This window comes from Olea europaea, unplaced genomic scaffold (assembly GCF_002742605.1).
Source record: "Olea europaea var. sylvestris unplaced genomic scaffold, O_europaea_v1 scaffold1066, whole genome shotgun sequence".
NCBI classification, from domain to species: domain Eukaryota; kingdom Viridiplantae; phylum Streptophyta; class Magnoliopsida; order Lamiales; family Oleaceae; genus Olea; species Olea europaea.
This window is the reverse complement of record NW_019228010.1, coordinates 67282-82074: the sequence shown is the minus strand read 5'-3', so window position 1 is coordinate 82074 and position 14793 is coordinate 67282. Positions and strand designations below refer to the sequence as shown.

The window sequence follows — 14793 nt, the reverse complement described above, 5'->3', positions numbered from 1 at the left end:
TCCAAGGAGTGCCAAAAGCGATTTTCAAATGGGAAATTTCATTTGTACCGGAGCGTTTACACGCCTTTCATATGGGGGGCGTGTAAACACCCGGGTACAAGTAGGTCGATCATTTTCAAATTATGTTATGACAAGGCTTCGCTCCAACAGTACATTGATTGTCCATTGTGAAAAACATGGATTGTCAGGGAGCATTATCAAGATGTGAAACTTTTGTTAATTGTCAAGTCACAAAGTCCTCATTGATTCTTCACATATCCGACATGCCTTAGAAATCTTATTTTCAAACACTAATTTGTGCGTTTACCACTATAAGTAATGCTATTCATAACAAGTAGTCTAACAAATGTTACATTGCTAGTGGAAAGTAGACAAATATGTTACCATTTAGTAAAAGCATCAATTAATACCATAAAGTAATGAAATTGTCCATATGGTGGGTGTATTGGTTCACATATATTCATAAATTATTTTCAAGAAAGTTGGAAATTCAATATTGACATTTGTAGTCGAAAGTCTAATGACTAACTCATCTTACGAACAAAATATACATAAATAATTATTAGGCTAAAAGAATCTTCTAGTTCTTTAAACGATGTCCATATGAGTTGTCTATTATTCAGAGCATCATTATAACTCTTGAGATGTCCAAGTCGATCATGTCAAAGTATAAAATTTTTAATGTCAATGAATTTTTGGTTCGTGGCAATATTTGATTCAACCATTTTTAAAAATGTATAATACATGTCAAATGAGAGTGCATAAAATTTTTATTTTCTCTGCTTTTGGACAAATACAAAAAAAAAAAAAAAAAAAGTTATGTAAATATATTCAACATTATTTTCTTATATCGTCTCAATGTGATATCTTTAAAATTAAACAAATTTCTTTTGAATTTACTAAAATAAAATATACAGTCAATATATAATTTTGTATTATTTGGTAAAATAATACAAGTTTTTCCAAAGCTTCCAGCAATATTCAATATATCTGATATCGTATTAACATTATTTTTTGCTAATATTAAATCCAAAAAATATTTATTGTCTTGAAAAATAGTATATGTAGCTACACTATCAATCAAACAAATATCATGACAATTCATCATGAATTTATAACAAAACATATATATTTTAAAAACTTTAATTTTAATTTAAAAGAGTAGTCATAATTCAATATTATAAAATTAACGATGCATAATAAAGTTTCAATTTTATTTTTATTTTTTTGCAAAAAATAAAAACATATTTTAAATTTAATTTTTGAAACAAAAGGAAAATATTAGAAAGTAAACTAATATATATCTTACATCACACCATCTTCAATCAAATGATCAATAATCTTATTTGGATTAGAAAAGAAATCAGAGACATCCAAATGAGTCGTATCAATTGGACCATCATAATCAACACAATTTGTCTTCACTTTTTATTCTCTCCTAATTATTTTTTGTAGAAATATACAAAATGTTTTGACGTATGATAGGTAAGTGTCCAATGCCTTTTCATTCTACATTTAAAGTAACTTTTTTCGTATTCATTTTTGGATGTACTACTTTGTTTGTTTTGTTCTTTTGAAATTGTAGCCTTGTTGCTGATAGCTTTGCTAATTATTTCATCCATGATCTATTCCACATGCACGTTCACGTCTATGTCCAAATTCGTGTTCACGTCCTTGTCTTGATATTGCATTTGTTTTAGGCAACTTTACAAAATCAATTAGATGTAACCCATGATTTTTCGTTAACAACTCATTATTTATTCACTCACAAGCAGACAAGATATGAATTAAGTACTTTTTAAAATCACGCTCACAATGTTGTTGTAGGAGCACATTCGAGACATGAAAAATGGAAAAAATTTCTCCAACATATCTTCTTGAGTGATTTTTCTATACATAAGGTTAATTTTAAATATATTCTGAACAGTTCATGATTGTACTCACTAACAGTTTTGAAATCTTTCAAATGAAGATGCATAACTCATGGCGAGCTTTCGGGAGGACTTATAGTCATCTGATGATCAAATCTTTCAGTTAATTTTTTTTGAAAGAATTTGTGGATCTTTTTCAGTGAGAGATTCGATTTTTAATCCATCATGAAGATGATGACGAAAAAAGATGAGTGCTTTTGCATGATCATGAAAGAATTTTTTATTTTCTTCTTTTATTGTCTCTCCAAAATATTTTGAGACAAAATGAACATCAATATCAAATACCTATGACAGATAATTTTTGTTATGTATATTAAGGAGTAAATTTAACCAATAATCACTGAACTTTACACTTGATTACTACTTGCTCACTCATCTTTCACATATTACTGAATGCTCACTCATCTTTTCATATAATTACTCATTCATCACTCGTCTCTTCAAATAATTGGGCGACTTTTACGACAAATTTTCGACAACTTCCGACCACAAAAAATGTCGAATTTTGATATCGTTGGAAAGCCCACGATGTCCTCTTCAATTACCATCCAAAATCTCATTATAACTCCAAGGGATTCGATCGAAAAATTGCCTTAAAAGTCGCCCAAAAATTCTGAAAATCTGCCCAGATTTTCAGATTTTTTGGACGACTTTTAAGGCAATTTTTCGGCAACTTTCGACCATCAAAACTATCTAATTTTGATACCATTGGAAAGCCCACAATGTCCTCTTCAATTACCATCCAAAATTTCCCGATAACTCCAAAGGATTCGATCGGAATAAACTCACAAAGTCAGCATCCCGAATTTTGTCCAGATTTTCGCCTTTTCAAGGTGCTGATTTTGTGGGTTTATTCCGATCGAACCCTTTGGAGTTATGGGGAAATTTTGGATGGTAATTGAAGATGACATTGTGGGCTTTCCAATGGTATCAAAATTCGATAGTTTTGATGGTCGAAAGTTGCCGAAAAATTGCCTTAAAAGTCGTCAAAAAATCTGAAAATCTGGGCAGATTTTCAAAAATTTTGGGCAACTTTTAAGGCAATTTTTCGATCGAATCCCTTGGAGTTATAATGAGATTTTGGGTGGTAATCGAAGAGGACATCGTGGGCTTTCCAACGATATCAAAATTCGACATTTTTTGTGGTCGGAGTTGTCGAAAATTTGCCGTAAAAGTCGCCCAATTATTTGAAGAGACGAGTGATGAATGAGTAATTATATGAAAAGATGAGTGAGCATTCAGTAATATGTGAAAGATGAGTGAGCAAGTAGTAATCAAGTGTAAAGTTCAGTGATTATTGGTTAAATTTACTCGTATATTAAGTACAGTAAACTCAAGTTTTGTGATACTTGCCATTTGATTAAATACACAATAAAGAAATGCAATTAATTTTTACATATACGATTGAACGTCATATAATAATTAATCAAATTGTCAATATCAACATTTCATAAATTAAGTGTTTTCTTCAAAGATAGATATTAAAAAAAAATTTATTTAAGACATGCTATTTCGAGTGCATGTGGTATTTTACTATTATTTCATCGAGAGTAATATGTTAATATTTTTTTAGAATATTAAAAATTATAATTTATATTATTCAAGAACAATTAATATTCTTTAAGAATATTAATTACAATGTTGTACTACTTAAGGAGTACAACAAATTATTTATAATAGACTGATCTAGGATTTATACTCTTCTGAAATATTAAGTACAATGTTGTATTACGTTAGGACCAACAATATGATAAGTTATCAATTTAAAATTTATAGAAGAACATCTAAAAATATTTAATAAGATAAAAAAAAATATTAATTACTATACAAATATGGTATAAACTTTATATAAAAACTAATTATCAAACATAATGATTGCGATACGAATTTATACAAATTTCGGTACAATGTACGGAATGCGAAATTATGAAGTTGTGTGTAAAGAAAAAAAAAGGTTCCCACGTGCATTAAAAAAAATGAAAAAAAAGGAGAAAAAAAAAAAAAAGGGGAGTAATCATTATCCACCATATACACTATAACTTTGAACATAGACCATGGAATTATGTGTGAACTATTAAACACTATTAATTTGGCAGACAATTAATTGGGAATTTGGGGCAGAGTGGTACGCACAATTGATTTGGACAAATTGAATATAATTGCCTTACAAAGATAAATCAACCGAAATTTCGTAAAGTAACTTTTAACATCATAGATTGAATGTGAATTTCGACCAATTACGACATAAAGTTGAAATGTACACAAATTAACGTGCTATATGCACATGTATAAAAAATTCACATGTCATCAAATTAATTTTTAGTATATGTTATAAATAATTTTGCTTAAAAAAATGCTACATTCACAAGATTTTGAAAAATTAAGTTTTTGTGCTAACGTGTTATGAAAAAGAGAAGAGAGAATAAATGTCAGGAGAGAATAATTTAATTTATCAATGCAGTTTCTACATTAAAGAAAATAATAAAAATATAAAAATATTAGTTCTAGAAATTTCTACCGGTAGTTAAACGACAGTAAAAAAATTTATTTCAAATCAGAACAAAATTTCATTTAGTAATATTACAAAATAATATTTCCTGACAAATTTTGTCCAAAAGTAATACTAATAAAATATAAAGTTAAATATATATAAAGAAAATTTTTATTTGGAATAAAATAAAAGTTGTTAATATCATAATTAAAATATTAGGTGATGAAATATTAAAAGATAAAAAGAATGTGAACAAAGAATAAAAATCAATTTTCGTCAATGATTAACGATTAAAGTGCCTTCCATGATAGTCAACGAAGTCACGGATGATGTCTTCATAGGTAATTTTTGACAAGCGTATATTGATAATTATATGCACTATCGCGTGAGCACACACATATATAATCACAATGGTTAAAATGTAATTTTTTGAGATGGATGTATAACTATGGCCAACGTTAGGATTTCCACGGTTGGTGGCTTTGCTTAGGTCCTAGTTTTGATAGCCCATTTAATAACTTCGTCCGTTTGAGACTCAAATGCACAGAGAAGAACGACGAAAATGTCGGATTGAAATCTTTCTCATTAATTAATTCAATGGCCACGACAATTAACTACCAAAGCACCATCGTTAATTGTTGATTACGTCACGAACATTGTGAACAGTAATCATTTACAAGTGTGCATCGATAATCGTTTACAAAAGGTTCTTATTTATGAACTAACCTACCTTGACGAAAAAATAAGAAAGAATGCTTGATATTCTCTCATATGGACTAGGATTCATGCAAAATTAGAGATTACAAAAAAAACTCGCCCCTTCCGGTGAAAAGGAAAGAAAAAAGAAGTTAATTTGAGCGTTATTTATTTTGGATTTTAAAATTTTGGATTTGCATTTTATTTTCTAATAATAGCATAATTTGAAATTTTGAAAATATCATAAAAATAAAAAAGAAGGTAACAAACGGGGCAAGCCTGCCACCCCGCCCCATCTAAGACAGGGTTGGACAAGGTCTAAACCCGACCCATTGCCATATGTGGGACCCATGTAAATTAAAAGGACAAAAAAATCCTCCCCCCAACCCCCCCCTCTCGAACTCCCTATTGTGAGAAGGCTTCCAGGAAGTGCCAAACTCTCCCTAGTAGCCCAACACAATTGCTTATTTATAGGCGGTTTTCAAATGGGAAATTTCATTTGTACCAGAGCGTTTACACGCCTCTCACATGGGAGCGTGTAAGCACCCGGGTACAAGTAGCTCGATCATTTTCAAATTATGTTGTGACAAGGCTTCGCTCCAACAGTGCATTGATTGTCCATTGTGAGAAACATGGATTGTCAGGGAACATTGTCAAGATGTAAAACTTTTGTTAATTGTCTTGTCACAAAGTCCTCATTGATTCTTGAACTATCCAACATGCCTTAGGAATCTTATTTTCAAACACTAATTTGTGCGTTTAATGCTATTAATGACGAGAACTACCGATACCAACCCAACGTGACATACATGTGACAGTTTATTATTTGATTTATTCTTCTCAAAATCAAGTGGTAAAGAATAACATTATTCATGGTAAGGACTACTCATACCCACCCTACATGACATACATGTAACAATTTGTTATTTGATGAATTATTCTTTACTGCTTGATTTTGAGAAGAACCCGAAGAATAAAATGTAATCAGCACAATTCAAACTCCGGAGTCTCCATTGGAACAAATTTATAGAAATATTTCTGAGACACATATCCCATCAAAGATTGACGTGAAGGATGACCAAGAACGACTCTGTGTAGACGCTTCTAACCTCCCTACTATGTCTCGTCATAATAACAACCCTATCACAACAATGATACATGTAGACGTCTCCTCAGACTTTGTTTCTGAACCAATTGACGAGAACTGAGAAGTTTTTAAATTCCAAATGACACCGATAACTATATCTCCACAGCACAAAAAGAAGTTTTCAATATGAAAGGGTAGAGAGGCTTCCCTTTTCCTGAATACGCACTTTTCTTCTTCTGATAGAGATGCTTTAATCCCCAAAAACAGACATGTCCCATCCACAAAGGTTTGGATTTGCTACAGAAGACGACTTCAGAAAATCTGCATCAAAAACAAGATTTTAAAAGACCAAACCTATTAAAGTACTGCATGCAAGACTCCACAGAATGGCAACGTTCTCGACTTTTAGCCCTCTACACTTGCTTTATTATTTGATCTAGGCCTATAACTTTCGGAAAATTAAAGCAATCAGTCTGTAATGCCACCAATTCTGTATTTTTCTTTCTTCTTCTTTTGATAACAATGTTACTCCTTAGAATAGGCGTGACTTTATTCAAATGTAAATCCAGTAAATTACAAAAATTCAAAATGTTCAATTAAACATGATAAGAACACGAGTATAATGGGCACATACTGCTGTGTTAGGGCTTAGTAGGCATGGAATTAAGCCCTGTTTGGCCCCCATTTCTTGAAGCTCATTTTAAACCACACATTTCATGGGATCCACAACTTTTATCAACTTTTCGATCACAAATTTCATTAACTTTTAACAAAATTTATTAAAAATCTGATTTTCATCTAAACCAAACAGGGGCCAAGACTTTTCACGAACTAATTTCAATTCAGCCCAATTTCGTGATCCATATAACCTCAACTTTTCTCACTATGAACAATAGAAAGAGCCTGAATCTGCCTTGTAAAAGACTCGAGGAAAAGAAAAATACATTAAGAATTTAGTGATGTCAAACCCGAATTCGATATTAATATAAAACATTGTAAAATGGAAATTTACAATTGAAAACGTACCCCACTAAGAGCAAAAGGGGGGAAATAGAGAAAAATATCACGTCATTTCCCCTCCTTTTCCATCCCAAAAAAATGTTTATCATTTTATACATGGAAAAAGTTAACAAAAGGAACAATATTTTCCAAGACAGAGAAAATTTGCATGCAAAACCAAGTCACTTCCTCCACCATATACGAAGGGTGATACTAAAGATGCTGAAGTAAATAGAATTTGTCTCCCAAAAGAAATCTTACAGGTACACATTGCATCCATGTCTTCAAATTTCCAAAATATAGAAGAAATAATCAGTTTCTTTTTGCTGTTGGGGGTAGTTTCTCAGAAGGGCCACAAGGAAGCTTTTGCCCAGATTCTCGTTCAATTCTACTCTTCAGCTCTCGTAGTATTTTAATTTGACTAAGCTTTTCAGGAGAAAGCTTGTCCCAATAGATACCTTTAGAGAACATCAGAAAGGTGATTATATCTAAAATCATAATCATAAGGGGAAAAAAATAATGAGAATGGATTTCCAGATACAGAGAGAGCAGTGTGGTCAAATAATAACTTCTAGAAAATTATTGACAAGCTATTGGAGGCTAGAAATATAAAGATGGAGTTAAGTTGATCCCAGTATGAATATTAAATCACTCATATAACAAAAATGATAGGGATCAAAAATAAAGAAACAAGAAAAACGTAGTTCAGTCGATGGAGAGAATGAGGAAAATCAACTATAGAAATACTAATTAGGAGAATATAAAAGAGAGAAATAATCCTATAATCTATTTATAGGATTATAAACTATACACCTGAATAAAATCCCACATCTATGCATACAGTTATGATTCCCTTATGCCACTCTACAATGTGGGGGCTCACCACCTACACCCGAAGCACTGATCAAAGCAGGTAAACGTGAAGATTGAAAACAAACACCATATTCCTAGTCCACTCCTCACATTTACTGCCCTAAAATATTTCTAAATGAGCTGTCATAAGCACTTCTAACTATGCAGGCAATTGAACAAGAACCAAAATTATAGAAGAAGAGATAAGAAAAGGAGGAGAAAGGGGGAAGTTACAGAAGAAAGGAGAAGAAGGGGAGACGGAAGAGAGAAAAGTAGAGAGAAAGACATCGAGAGAGAGAAATTGATCGTATGCACTTCAGTAATCAAACTGTAAGTTACAACGAAAAGCCTACCCATACTTATAGACTTAAAGTTGAACTTCTAATAAATAAGGAAAACTACTAAACTAATAAAAGATAATCTCTCAACATAAAATATAAATTCTCTTCCTAAATAAGTCTCCTATATTGGCAAGTCTTCAAGGGAATATCCAATACGATCCCCATCAACTTTCCTGTCAATTATAATTAAAAATGATGACACATGGAGTGATTGCATTGGTCGACTGTCAACTTTCTAGGTGGAAAAACACATTTGGAATGGAAATCTTCTCATTCATGAGATAACTGAAAGGTCTCGTACTTTTGGAAAAAAATCATGACTGTCTACTATCTAGATAAGAAAATGTAGCATGCAAATCAGTATACTGTAGATAGACTTTACTCAAAATATAATACAACTATCATAGTTATACGGCTGGATTAACCCATATTAAACAGCAAAGTTTGGGAAAAATAAATTAAGCAACAGCATTTATATAAAATATTAATGGTAAAATTTTAGTTTATCACTATTTCAAATGTAATTAATACTTCAATTATAAGAGTGAGATAAGATTACAAGAAGTTATTCAAAGATTCATAAAATTTCCGCATCACAGCAAGACTAGCATTTTTAGGGGCACCAACGGAAAATAGTTGAACACTTCTCATATAACAGCAACAACTAATAAGTAGTCAATATTCTTATAACCTTAGGAGTCCAGTCCATTTATATAATCTCATGCAGCCTAAATATAGGAGGGTCTATATGTGTGTTTTAGTAGTGTATTGGTAGTGTAATCAAACGTTCCCCCCAAGTCAAGGAAATAAGGTCCCTCTCTACTTCCCTTGCCTCTGTGTCTGATGTTAATGAATTGCTTTTCATGACTTCGCATTCCCATTCTCTACAGGGATCCACATGCCACAAATCTCTTCAAGTTCATAATGTTCACACGGAATGTGACAATATGAATTTGAGAACTAACGACGAGAAAGGAAGAGTTGCAAGATCCTACTACTGACCTTGAGGATTTGGAATAGATGTATTGGTGAAGATGACTTGGGTTGGAGTGCATATGATGTCAACAGGGACATCGTGTACCAACAACTTCTCAACGGGAATATCATCAACCAGTTGTTTGTCATGCACTGTAACAGTAATTGACAAAATTGACTTGATGAAAATAACAATAAACCATAATATATTGTCATGGCTCAAAACAATACAACGTCAACATAAATATTAGTAGTTTCATACCAAGCTGGGTCACAAGATATCTGTTTGCAGTGTGTATAGGCTCAAGGATAAACATACAACTCATCTATTTGATACTGATTAAGAAAAATAATTGTCATCACAATGCAACCAGGGGGAGATAATGCTATACCCCCCTTACATACAGTGTCGTACAGTATCCCATTTGTTGTCCTAGAGCTCACAATCACTCAAATATCCACCCCTATATATATTGATAATCTTCCACTTGTAGATTTGCTATTGTGGCAAGTCAATTAGGAAATGATCATTCAGCAAATGGCACTGAACTACTTCCTAGCATCTGAGGCAGAGGAAATATCAAGGTTCAAGGACTTCATACCAAAGTCATGTTTGCAGGCTTCTCACTACTCAATATTGGCATTATGATTGAACAACTGAAATTAGATTTAAAGGGCATAAAGCTAAAGCTTTCTAGAAAAAATGGTGGAAGTTCATCATAGGGGTCATAGAAACTCACCAGATGTGACAACTAATGTTGAGTCATCAATTGAACCCATGTAGTGCAGCATCCCATATTCAAGTTCAGCAAATCCCTACACCATGAATTTTTGTAATAAACATGAACTTTTTTAGAACTGAAAATCCAAGCTTTAAAAAAGAATAATCACCGAGTTATTCAAGTTTTTGAAGAAATTGCACATCGCTTTTGCCGCATAAAAGACAAGTTTAAGACAGTTGCAGGCTGTTTCAATCAATAACATATTTAAGTCGTGAAATTGTGTCCTTCTTATGCACCTAGTCACCCCTGTTTAAAGGCTATTTTTTAATCATTCCAAGAATAACAATCTCTTCAAAACCAGAATGAATTCACATCTCATTTCATGTTCAAAAAAGACACCGGATGCAAAGGAAGGGGAGGGCATACCTCACCCTTGCCAAGTCTTGCCCCTGTCTTTGGGTCAACAGCAACAGAACCAATTACAATTAGATCCACTTTTATCTTCTCATCTAATCCAATCGGCCTTCCATATTTGGCTACTCCCACAGAAGTACAAGCCTCCTTGATGGTGCTGGGACTCAACATAGAAGACTCAAGAACAGAGAAAAATCCAGTCCTGAGGCGGGGCTGTGGAGTTAATAGTTTCTTGCCATCTGCATGCCAACAGATATGTCGAAGCTTAAGCAAAACTATCAGCAACTATCAAAGCCACCTACCTTCTTTCAACGAGCATTATATTCTTCGCATTCTTCCAGCATCCTAATATATTTACGATTATGCTATTTCTATCATCAATTTTTTTACACGTTATTAAACTAGCATCTCTACGTTGAGTCATTGACATAGATCAAAACAAGCCTCACCAGTGGTTTAATATCACATAATGTATTATACATGGGGATCATTTTCATTTATCTCTTGACCTAATGGTAAGTATCACCTGGCCACCATAACTATTTGTTAGGGTTCTCCAATTTTTCATAATAACCTAAAAGCCCATATCTACGACTTGTAGATTTACAACATTTTCATTTTATACTATTGATACCACTCATTTACCAGTATAATTCCCATCTAAATAAGAAACCGAGTTTCACTTAAATCTAAGTAAGAACTTAATTATGATTAAAATTTTATATTCAAACTGCTAAATAATTCTTCAGCAACTTAATTTAATATTCAAATCTATGCCAAATGTAATATAAATTCATTTCCCTGAAACTGAATACATCCATTACTCCTATCAAGTGACATTTTCTCATAAATCAGAGAGGCTAAATGAAAATTACCTAATATTAGATCACCAAAATAAGGAAGGGCAGGGGGGGAGTCAATATAACCAAAAATTCAATCAATTAAACAAAATGAGAAAATAGAGTTTTGGCAGCAATAACCTGAGATTAGGCATATTGATTCAAATAAAACAGACTTATAACATAAGACAACAACCGCTGGCAAGAAAATAATACAGGTAGAATATCAAATCCTTAATGCAAAAGTATAGCTTTTATTTAAAGATACACCAAAAGATTGAGAGGAAATATCAAAATGTGGAATACTCATGGGCACAATATGGATATAATATCAATATGTTTGTATTTGAAAAAGGTATTTTCAAAATAGCAAGTGAAGTTGGAAAAAAATAAAAAATCATTATAGGAAGATTCAATGTATTTAATAACTTCATTTAATTGGAGAAGCCACAATTTATGTAATGCTAAACCCCTCATATGCTTGGTATTTTGTTAAACTTCCCCTTTATATCATTAATCATAAACATTCAAATGCGTTCTTATGACAAATGGGAAATAGATGGGCAACAAACAGATGGACTGGTACATTCCCACAAGTGTGGTAGCCAAGTAGTAGTTTCTTTAGCTCGAAGGTGAAAAATGAAAAGTAACCTAACCTTATCCATTGTCAATCAAATCAGGGCATCGGTGCAAGAGCATGATTATGTCTTAAAATAGCTGTCAACGGCTAAAGTACAATATGTGTGTTTGAGCCAAAAAAATAAATAATTAAATAGCAGCCCACAATATACAAGTATGTGTGCAACAAAATAAGGTCAGACTCATAGTTCATAGTTAAAGCTTAAAAGAGTTCCTTTCCAACCATAACAAACATCATTCATCACTGTGGTAAATATTTATTGATTCAAAACTAACCATTCAGTGTGAGGAGCCTCACTTGCTTTTGTGGCGTATCTGGATTCACTTTCACACATTTTGCCTTCTTAAACACCTCCAATTCACTTAACTGCCGAACCCCACAAGTCCATTAACAAAAAATCAACACAGACAGTGAAAGAATTGGATAAATTCCAACAAAATGAATGTTCAACTATTTACTTTAGTGGCAGCAAGTGGCGCTCCAACAAAATTGGGTATTCTGTGATGAACGGGACGGGGGAACTGAGCAATGTTCTGCGCCTCCATCAAGTCCCATACCCGATTTCGAATAACCCATTTCCATGCCTTCGGGTCGTCCTCAATCTGAACCCCCTTTGAAGATTTATCTGCCATGGAGTTTCGTGCCTCGGCGTCTAGCCTCAGTCGCTCCGCCTCGTAAGCTTCGTCGTTGAACACTGTTTCGTTTTTGCCTCTGGTTACATAATTTTTGGTACTATGGATCATGAGATTGAATTGCTTGAAATGGGAATTCTTGGTTGTTGAAATGGTGGGGAATTTAAAGGTATGTTTCGATTTAAGGGCGTGTTTGGAAGTGAATCCAAGTACTGATGAAATATTGAGTTCATGAGCATCCATTATTAGAGGAGAGTTGCGGTCCAGTTGCGCCATGGTTGTGCCGATAAACCATTTAATAATAATAATAATAATAATAAATAATAATCTCAAGACATTCATAAAAAGGTCACTTTTTTTTTTTTTTCACATTGTAAGAATGTCATTTTAAGACATATTTGCCCTGAAAGATAATTTCAAATTTCCTACATATCCTAATTAAATGATATTTGACCCAATGGAAAAATTGTACAAAAATCTTGTCAATGTCAGTGATGAAAAGTTGGAAAAAAAAGTGATGAATCTAATTTCTCTCATTCAAACAATCCTAACTCTCTCTCTCTCATTTCTCTTATTACGGACTTCGATTCAAGAAAGAAAAATCTTATTTTTTTATTCAATTTTTGTAATATTTTCAGCTGTAAAGGGTTTATGAGATGCGAAAAAATAGAGCTTTTTTCTGGGTTTAAAATAAGAGCTTGAATTTGGATTAGAAAGAGGTAAAAATCCGTTTAATATTATGTAATTTTTTTTAACGTTTTGAATAATTTCTGGCTGTGTTATGGTTGAAAATGTTTTTCCCCTACTTTCTATAATTTCGTACCATAAATTTTAATTTTCTTTTTTGTATACATTTTCTATTAGTGATGCATATATGCACACGTTACATGTGCTAACACTAATGTTGAGGAAAAAAATTATCTAGAGTTCCAGTTTAATATTTATCTTCTTCATTTGCTTTCAAAGTTCAGATTTCAATCATTTTGGATGTTTCAATGCTGGGTGAAAATGTGGATTGACACTTGACATATCTTTTGTTTCAATATTTTTGGTACTTTTGTGATGCAGAAATAACATTGCTATCACTTGGAATCCATTTGTTGTGGATAGTACTCGTATTTTGGTTGAACTCTTGCTAGACAGTTGACATCATATCTTTGGTTTTAATGTTTCGTTATGCTCGAATATGGAGTGAAATAACTTTCAATAATACCTATGTGTTTAGAGGTGAAAAGTAGATTTTTCGATAGTTCATCTGTTGACAGTTCACTAATGTAGAGAAATGACATCGCGCCTAACTGTCCCGACGGTTAGCCTCAGTAATTCTTGATAGATGAACTAGTCGACAGATGAACTGTCAAGAACGACAGTTCAATCCTTCCCTCCGCTCAGTTCTACAAGTTAAACTTTGGTTCATCCTAACGCTGCATGAGTGTTTTGCATGAACATATATAAAATGTTATGATCTCACAATTTTTTGATTGATTTGTCCGTATGTGGTAAGAATGTCAAAAGGGTCGAGTCGCTCGTCGGCTCATCGAAATAGGGCTCGTGGGTGGCTCGAACTCGTAAAATCACGAGCCTGAGCGTGAGCCGAGCGGGCTTCACCGGGCTCGGCTCGTTAAAAATGGCTCGTGGCTCGTTTCAACGACGAGCAACGAGCCACGAGCTGAGCATAAGTGACCATTTGGTCACTAAAACTTTTTTTTTCCCCTTCTACTATGAATACTCCTTAACCCCCCCTTTTTTTCATATCAATCACTTAATCACTACTTCAACTCTTTCAACTCTCTTTTATTATATCAATTATCGAGTTTTTTCTTTCTTGTGCTGTAAAATATACAATATCGATTCAATTTTTACAATTTATTACTTACAATTTCAATTCATCCAATTCTCAATTCTCACAATGTCACGACATTTATATTTTTCTAGTTATTTTATTTGAATTTCATCATAAACAATCAAACAAATGGACCAACGCTCATTTGTTGAGAGCTTATTTGATATGGGATGTGGGCCACATCATGGTGAATCGCCTAAAACGCCGCAAAGTCAATTTCCAAATGAATTTGTCGATCTGAATGATGTACCCATACCTGAGGATGTTCACATTCACAGTTAGGGAAGGCACAATCCAATTGATTTGCATGATATTAACGTTCCCGAAACTG

At 32.9% G+C, this 14793-nt stretch overlaps 1 protein-coding gene across 6 annotated transcripts; it reads right to left on the bottom strand.

The window, feature by feature from the left end:
- Positions 1 to 6105: 6105 nt before the first annotated feature.
- On the bottom strand, positions 6106 to 12896 carry LOC111373049 (5-formyltetrahydrofolate cyclo-ligase-like protein COG0212). Of its 6 annotated transcripts, none has more exons than XM_022995510.1 (7): positions 12446 to 12896; positions 12263 to 12353; positions 10521 to 10747; positions 10113 to 10188; positions 9400 to 9525; positions 7466 to 7662; positions 6106 to 6526 (listed from the first exon to the last, which is right to left on the bottom strand). In XM_022995510.1, exons 1-6 carry the CDS (start codon positions 12893 to 12895, stop codon positions 7517 to 7519), a joined length of 1116 nt encoding a protein of 371 aa, XP_022851278.1. In that variant the 5' UTR covers position 12896; the 3' UTR covers positions 6106 to 6526; positions 7466 to 7516. The 6 variants fall into 6 exon arrangements, with proteins under 6 accessions (XP_022851278.1, XP_022851279.1, XP_022851281.1 ...); XM_022995512.1 differs by lacking the exon at positions 6106 to 6526 and adding an exon at positions 8018 to 8090 and having other exon boundaries at positions 7547 to 7662; XM_022995511.1 differs by lacking the exon at positions 7466 to 7662.
- Positions 12897 to 14793: the final 1897 nt, after the last annotated feature.